This window comes from Benincasa hispida, chromosome 9 (assembly GCF_027475165.1).
Source record: "Benincasa hispida cultivar pf3 chromosome 9, pf3_genome.v1.1, whole genome shotgun sequence".
NCBI lineage: Eukaryota > Viridiplantae > Streptophyta > Magnoliopsida > Cucurbitales > Cucurbitaceae > Benincasa > Benincasa hispida.
Genome location: NC_143486.1, coordinates 66,839,905 through 66,852,078, shown reverse-complemented (window position 1 = coordinate 66,852,078; position 12,174 = coordinate 66,839,905). Strand labels below are relative to the sequence as shown.

General features: G+C 35.8%; 1 protein-coding gene across 1 annotated transcript; it reads left to right on the top strand.

The window, feature by feature from the left end:
• Positions 1-11,267: 11,267 nt before the first annotated feature.
• On the top strand, positions 11,268-11,756 carry LOC120084828 (uncharacterized). The gene has a single exon (XM_039040644.1). The coding sequence runs from the start codon at positions 11,268-11,270 to the stop codon at positions 11,754-11,756; it is 489 nt and encodes a 162-aa protein (XP_038896572.1).
• The last annotated feature ends 418 nt before the right edge of the window (positions 11,757-12,174 follow it).

Genomic DNA, 12,174 nt, shown 5'->3' with positions numbered 1-12,174 from the left:
CAGGGGTACCATAGACAAAATTAGTCAAGTTAGTATGATCTTGAAGTCTCTTCCGAAGAGTTTCTTGACCTTCCAAACTAATGCTGTAATGAATAAGATTTATTAAAATTTGACTACTTTATTATGAACTCCAGACTTACCAATCGATGATGAAATTAAAAGAAAGTGAAGCAATGTTGTTTCACATCAGAAAACATTTCTGAAGGGATCATCTTCGGGAATGAAGCCTTTAGATAAAAAGATAAAAGTATCCAGATGATGAAAAAAGGAAAAAGGAATAAGAAACCTGATGCAAAGAAAAACAAAGCTCTCAAAAGGAAAGTGTTTCCATTGTGGAGAGGACGAACATTGGAAGCAAAACTACCCAAAATATTTGCTGAAAAGAGAGCAGAAAAGGCAAATCAAGGTAAATTAGATTTACTTATAGTTGAAACATGTTTAGTGAAAAATTCTCACTTAACCTGGATATTAGATTCAAGCACCGTTAACCATGTTTGCACTTTTCTACAAGAAACTAGTTCTTGGATTCAACTCTCAGAACACGAAATGACTTTCAAGGTAGGAACAAGAGAAGTCATTTTAGCTAAAGTAGTGGGAGACATTAAGTTATATTTTTGGAGAATCTTTTATTTTGTTAAACAATGTGTATTATGTGTCAAAAATGAAAAGAAACTTGATCTTTGTATCTTCTCTGTTAGAAAATATGTATAAAGTATCTTTTGAAATTAATGAAGTGTTCGTTTTTTCAAGAGGTGTTCATATTTGTTCTGCTAGACTTGAAAATAACTTGTATGTATTAAAACCAACTGAAGCAAAGGTCATTTTAAATATAGAGATATTTAAAATGACAGAAACTCAACATAAAAAACGAAAGATTTCTCCTAACGCCTATCTTTGGCATCTCAGACTTGGTCACATAAATCTCAACAAGATTGAGAGATTAGTTAAAAATGGTCATCTAAATCAGTTAGAAGACAACTCTTTACCTCCACGTGAATCATGTCTTGAAAGAAAAATGACTAAAAGATCTTTTTCTAGAAAAGATTTTCGTGCCAAAGAACCCCTCGGACTTATACATTCAGACCTTTGTGGTCTGATGAATGTAAAAGCTCGAGGTGGATACAAAGATTTCGTCAAATTTGTTGATGACTATTCAAGATATGGCTATATTTATTTAATGAGTCACAAGTCTGAAACTCTCGAAAGTTCAGAGAATTTAAGACGAAAACTAAAAACTTATTAGGTAAAAGAATTAAAACACTTCGATCAGATCGAGATAGTGAGTATATAGGTTTACAATTCCAAAACTATTTAGTAGATCATGGAATTCAATCCAACTCACAGCACCCGGAACACCACCGTAAAATGGTGTTGCAGAAAGGAGAAATCGAACCTTGTTAGACATGGTTCGTTCAATGATATGTTATGCTCAGTTACCTCAATCCTTTTAGAAGTATGCAGTACAGACTGCGATATATATTCTGAACATGGTTCCCTCAAAAAGTGTTTCAGAAACATCGTATAAGTTGTGGAGAGGACGTAAAAGTAGTTTACGTCACTTCCGGATCTGAGGATGTCTGACACACATATTGGTACAGAACCCTAAGAAATTAGAACAACGTTCAAAATTATGCTTCTTTATAGGATACCCTAAGGAAACAAAAGGTAGATTGTTCTATAATCCCTAAGAAGATAAAGTATTTGTTTCGACAAATGTTACATCCTTGGAAGAAGATCATATTAGAAATCATCAATATCATATTAGAAATCATCAACCTTGTAATAAACTAATAGTGAAAGAAATGACCAAAGATACTACAGACAAATCAATAAAAGTTGTAGATCAAGTTGGTCCATCAACAATAGTTGTTGCCCCATCACATCCTTCTCAAGAGTTGAGAATGTCTCGACGTAGTGGGAGGGTTGTTCAGCAGCTTGAACACTACATGGGTTTAACAGAAACTTAGGACATCATACCTGATGATGGTCTAGAGGATCCATTGACCTTTAAACAGGCAATGGAAGATGTTGATAAGGAACAATGGATAAAAGCTATGGACGTAAAAATGAAGTCAATGTACTTCAATTCTGTCTGGAAACTTGTAGATCAACCACATGGGATTAAACCTATAGGTTGTAAATGGATCTACAAGAGAAAGCAAGACCAAACTGACAAGGTGAATACCTATAAAGCCAGACTCGTGGCAAAAGGTTTCACCCAAAAGGGAGGGAGTTGACTATGAAGAAACCTTCTCTCCTGTTGCCATGATAAAATCAATAAGAATACTTTTATCCATTGCCCATATTATGACTATGAAATATGGAAAATGGATATGAAGACAACTTTCTTGAATGATCATCTTGATGAATACTCTTTTCATGTCTAAACCAGAAGGATCCATTGAACAGGGTCAAGAACAAAATATTTGTAAGCTTAAAAGATCCATTTATGGGTTGAAACAAGCTTCTAGATCTTGAAATATAAGATTTGACATTGCGATAAAATTTTATGGCTTTGAACAGAATGTTGACAAACCTTGTGTATACAAGAAAATAGTCAACAAAATTGTAGCATCTTAGTACTTTATGTTGATGATATCCTCCCCATTGAGAATGAGACAAGTTTCCTTGCTGACGTAAAGAGATGATTAACATCACAATTCCAAATGAAAGATTTGAGAGATGCTCAATATGTTCTTGGAATTCAATTTTTTCGAAATCGCAAGAACAAAACCCTAGCACTATCTCGAGTATCTTATATTTACAAAATGTTATGAAGGTATAATATACAAAATTCTAAAAAAGGTATGTTATTTTTTAGACGTGGAATTCATTTACGAAGGAATAGTGTCCTAAGACACCTCAAGATGTTGAGAAAATTAAAAGAATTCCATATGTATCAATAGTTAGGAGTCTGATGTATGCTATGTTGTGTACACGTCCTGACATATGCTTTGCAGTTGGAATTGTCAGCAGGTTCCAATCTAACCCTGGACATAGTCATTGGACTACTATAAAAAACATCCTCAAGTATCTTTAGAGAACGAGGGACTATATTGTTGGGGTTGATACCCTAAATCTTGTAGGGTTCTATAGTTTGTAAACCTTGTATGAACAAACTCTTATGTGATTAATAATATATGATATTTTTATTCACTTTGTCTATGAAATATGTGATATTTTAGTTGTATTAACCACAAACCAATAACTAACATCCAAGGTTATCGTTGTAACTTAAACATGTATGTGGAGACATACAGGTGAATCATGTTTAAGTGATAACCTAAATGGTCTGTAGTATATGGATAAGGCTGGGTACCTTATCTTGGTGACTTTACGAGTATGACCCACTTTGTAGATGTTACAAATGTTGTAAAGTACTACAAATGATCTGATCCTAATCATTCATGTATTAAACATGCGGGAGGGATATTTTATACAAAGGAGTTTGTATAAGACCGGACCACGAAATGCTTAGTTTCATTATATAATGTCGTTCATAATAGAGACTTTCATTTCACCAGGATGACCATAGGTAACTTGACCTTAATCCTGAGTGAGTTGTGAACTTCTGCCTACTGGATCGTTGACTTAACAAGCCTACCATTTTGGGGATTCGTCTGATTGAGGAGTTGGGAACACAGCTACACAAGATAGAATTCACTTCTTTCTTGAAGCAGGAATAAGTAGATAAATTGCTCCCTTAAGGACTGATTCCGGGTCTTGAACAAGTGAGAACCTATTCGATAGAGTTGATTCACTTAACGATTGAGATCTTTGCTATACGATAGAAAGTCTTCAATCTTCTTCCTCCTCCAAACAAACCAAAATAGTCGGAGCCCACTAATCCTAGGTTCTCACCCTGAGAATATCGGGACTCCCTGTGGTAGTGTCTTCATACTTTTGGTTCAAGATTTCTTGAAGAGGGTCTTTAAGTTTGTTGCTATTTGTTGAGTTCGTGAAATTTCGAGGGTTTTACAAGAAGTGTTCTTCAAAGGTATAATTTCTTGGACTCTATTTCTTGTTTAAATAGCATGTTGTATTTTTTTTTCTTAGAATGCATAATCTGTATATTTTACTGTAAATTTGTGTTTTCAATCAAAATGGATTTAGACGATCCACTTCACTCAAGGATCTTTGTAAATCGAGTTCCTTCATATATGCTTGTGTATGGACAGAAGGATTTGATCCTTATAGGATACACTACATCTAATTTTTAGACTGATGTAGATTCTAGGAAATCTACTTCAGGATCAGTTTTCAATCTTAACAAAGGAGCTATAGTATGGAGAAGCATTAAACAAAGTTATATAACTGACTTCACGATGGAAGCAAAATATGTAGCTACATGCAAAGCAACTAAAGAAGCTGTGTGGCTGCACAAGTTCCTGACAGATTTGGAAGTGATTCCAAATATACACCTGCCCATTACTCTGTATTGTGACAATAGTGGTGCAGTTGCCAATTCCAAGGAACCAAAGAGTTACAAGCATGGAAAACACATCAAAAGAAAGTACCATCTCATCAAAGAGATCGCACACCGAGGAGAGTGATAGTCACGAAGATAACCTCAGAAGACAACCTCACTGATCCTTTTACGAAGGTCCTCTCGACTAAAGTGCTCGAGGGTCACCTAGTCGGACTAGGACTACGAGAATCATAATCTAGGGCAAGTGGGAGAATGCCAAGGGAATTTTAGATGCCCTAGTTTATTGTATTTTCTCTTTATATTTCTCAACAATGTAAACATTATATATTTATATGTTTGTCTCAGTTCAGTATTAGTCTAAGTGGTAGATTGTTGGGAATGTCCTAAACTTGCAGTTCGTAAATATTGTTAACATATTCTATTTATCAATAAAAGTATTATTGAGTATTTTTATTCAATAAGTTATTGTTGATATTGCATTCTTTTATAAAAATCCAATAAACAAATACATGGCTATAATATGAATACTTTAACTTTATGTGGTGACATAAAAGAGGATCAAGTTTTAGTATATAGCCAAAATGGTCTATTAAGTATATGGATGAGATTGGGTACCTCATTCTAGTGATACTATTTGATGTGGTCCATTTTGTATACTGATACAAATAATGTGATCAACAAATTATTCATATGGAGATATGTGAGTGGGGGCATCTTGCGCAACGAGTTTGCATAAAATCGGACTTCAAAATAGTCACTTTTCTTTATAACAACCATTTACTGTTAAAATTGACTATTTCAAACTCAATGACCTAGGGTAACTCAATCTTAATCCTAAGCTAACTATGAACTCCTATTTATTCGGGATTATTCTTTGATTTTCATAGGTGAGAGTAGTCCAACAATACTGCTCAACAAGCCTCCCATTTTGGGGATAAGACCATATAGATAGCTGGGGACATAGCTTTGCAAGATGGAATTCACTCCTAACTGACTTAGGGTTAATAGATTGGTTGTTCTCTTAAGTGTTGATGCTTAGTCTTGAATAATGGGGGCTTTGCCCTCTCGTGATTGAGAGGGTCATAATTTATAACGTCGTTCATGAAGAGAGTACAACTATCAAGCTATAGTGGTATGTCTTGGTAGTTAACGAATAATGATTAATTTGATTTAAAGAGTTTAACCAATTAAATGCAAATCGTTGGAGTTTATGATCTGTAGGTCCATAAGGTCCCTCTACTAACTTGTAAATTGAATTAGTGAACTGAGTGAATTTGATGAGATTTGAAATTAGGATTTAGAATTTGAAATGTTCAAATTCAATTAGGGTTTTTGTTAATTGTATGTGATAATAAAACGTTTAATTTTATCGAAAATAAACAAAATTGGAGAGTTCAAAATATTTATATATTTATTTAAATGTTAGATGGAGGTGTAATATAATATTTAATATTTGATATTAAATTTAATTAATTAAAATTTGTTTAATTCATTATCCAATTTTATTCAAATTTTGAAATTGTGCAAAATTAGAAATTTGATTAATTAAATTTTGAATTTATTGAAATTCAAAATTATAAAATTAAAATTGAATTTGATTTTTTGAAAATCAAATTTGAATTAAATTAAATTAATCAAAATTTTAAGAATTAAAATTGAACATAAAATTGAAAGGGGGAAAATCCAAGCTGTTAAGTTTGTTAATTTTACACCTCATGCCACTTCAAAGGCATGTTAAGTTTGTTACATGATTTTCATGTATAAATTGGAGTTTTGAACTTCAATTCAGACTTGATGCAATCTGATTAAAACCATAAAATTCTACATAAATCATCCATGTACAAACCCTTTTATTTCTCACAAAAAACCAACTCAAGTCAGTGTTTCCACCATACAATCCGAGCAAGAGATTAGTAGGGAAGATCTTTGTGGTGGTCTATTGTAAGTTTGAAGCATCACTTCATGGAATTAAGCTGGAATTGAAGAGTGTTCATCGAAGGTATTGTGTTCAAGAAACCCTCTTCCAAAATTGTTTTTCAATTGCATGTTTTAAACTCAAATTAAGTGTAATTGGAGTGCTTATTGATTCTGATTTTTTCCACTGCTTATTAGTTTACCCCATCATGGACGTTGTTGTCGAATCATGACATTGTCTTTGATGATACTTTTAAGATTTTTGATGATTTAGAGATTTTGATTATGAGATTGAAGGCAAAGTAAGGTAAGGATGGGAAATTGAAGAGGGATAATTTTGCTGCCTACTTTGATGCAGGTTGTTCGAGAGAATTTTTTCATCTTTAGAGCTTTCAGAGAACAGGGTTTTCTGGGAAGAGTCTGGCCATGATTATGCTTTGTTTCCAAAGGAATTAGGGGTGTTGAGAACCAAGCAGATCAAATATTATACATTGAGTGTATTGTTTTTAGTTGAGGTGTAATTAGTTTACTAGTGTATTTAGCTCTATATATCAATTTCTTCCATCATTTATTGATAAAGAAACTAGAATTCTATCGAGATACACTTATGCTTGATATTGGTCCTTAAAACACCTTTAATTAATAAAAAAGTTATTGGATGAAAATGGGTATTCAATATTAAGAGAAATAATTCACATGGTTATATTGCTAGGTATAAGGCATGACTAGGTGCTAAAGGTTATAACCAAGAAGCAGATCTTGATTACACTAAGATGTTTAGTCCATTTATGAAGTTAGTAACCATGTGTTTTTTTTTTTCCACTTTGGCTCTTACATAATGGTTGGAATTTGAGACAAATTGATATTAATAGTGCATTCCTACATAGATAGGAAAATGGTGAAGTGTATATGTCTCAACCACCAAGTACGATTAATTCTTCACCCTTTATTGTTGTCCGTCAACTAAACAAAACTTGAAGCAAGTATACAATCACACCAATATGCAATGTACTTTGTATTTGGTTGTATGTCCTAATACCCGCAGTTTGTAAAATTAAACATATTCTATTTGCAATAAAGATGTTATTGAGGTTTATTCAATAAAACTTTAATTAAATATGTAAATTGCACATATAAAAACTAAATAAACTAATATCCATGGCTATTACATGAGTATTTGGACTTTATGTGGAGACATAAGAGTGAATCAAGTTCGAGTATAACCAAAATATATGGATAAGGCTGGGACCTTATTCTGGAAACACTATCTAATGCGGCCCACTTTGTATTTAGTACAAATGATGTGATCCTGAATTGTTCATATGGAGACATACGAGTGGAGGCATCCTGTGCAAAGAATTTATATAAGATCAGACCAAGAAATAAGTCACTTTTACTTTTTAACATTGTTTATTGTATAAGACTGACTATCTCAAAGCGATAACTTAAGTAACTTGACCTTAATCCTAAGCTAAATATGAACTTCTGTTTATTTGAGATTATCCTTGGATTTGCATGGGTGAGGGTTGGCTCAACAACGCCGGCTCAATAAGCCCCTATTTTACGGATGAGATCGGGTAGATAGCTAGGAACATAGGGTGCAAGGCAGAATTTACCCCTACACGCTTTTAGGGATAGTAAAGAGGTTATTCCCGTAAGTACTGAATTTGGTCTTTAACAAGGAGCATCACCCTCTCATTAGCCCGAAAGGGACTCAATTTGGTGATTGGATCACAAACTAATTATTCATTAACGGATGGTGGATCCCGTGACTAAAGAGTTTAGTTAGTTATTCATGTACCGTTGGAGCTTCGAGCTACAGATCCATAAGGTCCCCTTGGTAGCATCGAATTCAAGTTGAGGATCAGTTTTTGGTATTGATTTGAAATGTTCAAATTGACAAGAGGTAATTCAATTATATATGATATGATCGGTATGATGTATGAGATACATCAAGTGGAGGATTAATGTAAATGAGATTTACATTAAGTGCCACGGAATAGAAAAAGAGCTATGGTTTATATGTTTCATGAGATGAAATATTAAAACTATAGGTTATAAATATATTATGGTAAGTTAGTTATCTTTTATATTTATAATAATATTAATTATTGGATAATTATCTCTTTTTTTCTAGTAACCAATTGAGTGAGAGGTTATTGGTGGTTTCATGGTAACCGTGAGATAAAAAAAATGTTTTCCTAATTTTAGTAAGGTAAGAAAAGAAAATATTTTCCAATCTCGGAAAATACTCACAGAGAAGTTGTCAAGTAAATCAGATTTACTAAGCGAAAACTTAGAGTTAGCTAAACGATCGTGGAGTGTTTTTACATGATAGACACTCAGCTAAACGATGAGCTAAACGATCGCATAAATTTTGCTAGACGATTGCATAGCTTTTCCTAAATGATTGGGCATTGACCTATACGATAGGTTGTTCCATCTCCCACTTGCTCAATCGTTTACACGATTGTGGTTCCTCCTGTATTCTGCCTCTAGCCAAGTCCACACATAGCCCACCCTCTGGATTCTCACACCGAGAATATCAAGGTAACCTTCTTGGTGGTGTCATACTCAACTCGATACAGTCGAGGTTCTGTGGAGGTCATTCGCAGTATTCAGGGTGTTTGTGACCTTGGCGATTGTTTATTTTGAGTGCACGGTGATCGTGCAGTGTAGCGGTCGTTTGGATGAACGTTCACGTGTTGCTATATTGCTGTGATCGAGCGTTCATGATCAAGAAACTTGAAGATGAGTCCACAAAGGTTTGTTGATTCTTCCCTTGGTCTGTAGTAAAGCATGTTGTAATTTATATTTTATGCATAACCGCATTTTTCTGTTTGTGATTGTAATTGTAATGTTTATATATGACTGAAATTTGGAAAGATCATTCCGCTGCTCATGGAAATCCTCGTGTTCGGTTTCCTTTAGGAAGTTCATCTAGTAGGTCAAATCCACCTCAAGAGTTGAGGGAACCTCGACGTAGTGGGAGGGTTGTGAACCCACTTGTTTTAGGGCCGAATTAATTGGTGAAGAAGCATGGCTAATGAGAATGTGGCACCCGCAGGAAACCAAAGGGAAAATTTACCAGCACAAGATCCGGTTTTTCTTGCTGCTGACCATAATATCCCTACGAGGGATTATGTGGCACCAGATTTTTATAATTTTCACCAGGAATTTCAAGCCCATGGTTGAGGAGAATGTAAGCTTTGAGATAAGACCTATATGCTGCAGATGATTCAGAATGTTGGTCAATTTGGAGGATTACAAATAGAAGACCCACACGCTCATTTGACAAATTTTGTAGACATGTGCAGTGCATTCTCCATGCCTAGTGTGACTCAAGAAGGATTTAAACTATATTTGTTCCCGTACACACTACGGGATGAAGCAAAGAGGTGGGCTCAAGCGTTAGAGCCAGACGAGATTAATGCATGGGAGCAGTTGGTTGATAGGTTCATGAACAGATTTTTTCCTCTAGCTGTCAATGAAAGGAGACGGAGGGATGTGTTGAATTTTGAAAAAAAGGGTTATGAAACCTTGAGCACCGCTTAGGTGCGATTCCGGCAGCTAGTGAAGAACTACCCGCATATCGGGATTCCCGACAGTATTTTGATGGAAACCTTTTACAATGACTTAGATTAATTAACACAAGCAGTTGTTGATGCCTCAACAGAAGGAGGATTAATGAACAGATCATTACGGAAGCAAAGAATATCTTGGATCGCATCTCGCGACATTCTGATGAATGGATTGATACCAGGCTTGAGGTAAGAGGTCTGGAGCAAGAAAGAGTAGAAAGTGTCAATGTGTCAACTGATACAATGAGCGCACTGGTCGATCAGATGACCACAATGACCTCACTCCTCCAGACGGTGGCTAACCAACAGATAACTCTCTCTCAAGGATCAACGCAAGTTAATACATTGACTCACGTGGCTGCAGTGAATTACGTCCAATGTCGAGAGGGACAACCAATAGAAGTCAGCCCATGGAATCAACAACCCGTATATTCTGTCTACGATGAATCGTTTGCCAACATCTACAACTTTGGTTGGTGGGATCACCCAACTTTAAGTTGGGATGGGAATCACAACCTGGGGGGCTAAAGTTTCTATCAGAACAGTTATCAAAGGGATAGAGGCAACCCTCCGGTCTTCATTACTCCAAACTGTAGCCAGGTAATTCTCAAGGTATACCACCCTGTGACCAACCATTCTTGTATGATACCTCTTACAGTACCTCATCTCTAGAGAGATCGTTAAAACATTATATTGAAAAGAGCAAGACAATGAGACACTCACAAGCTGACTCTCTTAAAGAACTAGAAGAGCAGATAGATCAGCTTACGAGAGAATTAAAGAAGAAAGCGCCTAGTATGTGGCATAGCAGTTCAGGAGCATTGAGGCCACGAGGAAAAGAACAGTGTCATGCAGTGACATTGAGGAGTGGTAAAACAACAGCCCCTATGCCATCGTACCAGATGCGACAACAACACAAGTAGATTTGACTATTAATGATGACCAGTCAACTAATAGTGGAAAAAGTGATAGTTTAGACATAAGTTCACCTACAAAAGATGAAGCGCCTCATGACATGAATTCTAAAACAACGCAACCTCTAGCTAATGAAGCACAACAAGCATAGGACCTTAACAAACAGCCAAGTGAACAGAAAATACGGTGGAATCCTCCATCTTTCCCGTCCAGGTTGAAGAGGAAAGATGATAGCAAGTAATTTCAGAGGTTTCTGGACGTTCTTCGACAGTTACACATTAATATTCCCTTAATAGAAGCACTAGAGTAGATGTCGAGTTATGTAAAATTTCTCAAGGATATTCAATAGAAGAAAGATTGGGGAAAATGAAATAGTTTCATTAACATATGAATGCAGCGCGCTGTTTCAAAAAAATATCCCCACCAAAATGAAGAACCCTGGGAGTTTTACATTGCACTACACAATAGGAGGGAAGATCGTCGGGAACACGCTGTGCGATTTAAGGGCAAGCATAAATCTAATGCCCCTGTCAATATTTAAGAAGCTGGATATCGGCAACGAGAGACCAACCACTATCACATTACAATTGGCCGATAGATCGATAAAGAATCCTGAGGGTAAGATAGAGGATGTACTCGTGCAAGTGGACAATTTTATCTTCCCGGCAGACTTTGTCCTATTGGATTATGAAGCTGATAGAGAATTCCCTATCATCTTGGGTTGCCCATGCCTTGCAACAGGGAGAGCACTAATCGATGTGCAAAAAGGAGAATTGACCATCAGGATCGACGATCAGGAAGTAAAATTCAACGTATTCAATGCGATGAAGTACCCAGGTGATATGGAAAATTTTCAATATATTGAGGGACTGCGAGAAGAACCTTGGCACAAACACCTAAAGGAGCTGGAAGAATAAGATTTTGAAATCGGTGCAATGTTGGAGGAGGATTGTGCCGCAATTCATGTTGAATCAAATTTTGAACAGCTCAAGTTATCTGAATGGACATCACAACGCATTAATCCATCTTTGGAAGAAGCACCTGTGCTAGAGTTAAAGCCGTTGCCCGTGCACCATAAGTATGCTTACTTGGGAAGTAACAACATGTTACCGGTTATCATTTCTGCATCGCTGAGTAAGGAGAAAGAAAATGCGCTCATACAGATCCTAAGAAATAACGCAAAGGCCTTAGGGTGAACCTGGGCAGACATTCGAGGAATCAGTCCCTCGTATTGTATGCACAAGATTCGTCTGGAAGAAAGAAAGACAAAATCAGTTGAAAGGCAACGCCGCTTGAACTCTACCATGAGGGAGGTCGTGAAAAAGGAAATAGTAA

What these genes read in the sequence shown, in the direction of transcription:
- LOC120084828 (XM_039040644.1), top strand. Translation starts at nt 11,268, where the DNA reads ATGAAGAACCCTGGGAGTTTTACATTGCACTACACAATAGGAGGGAAG.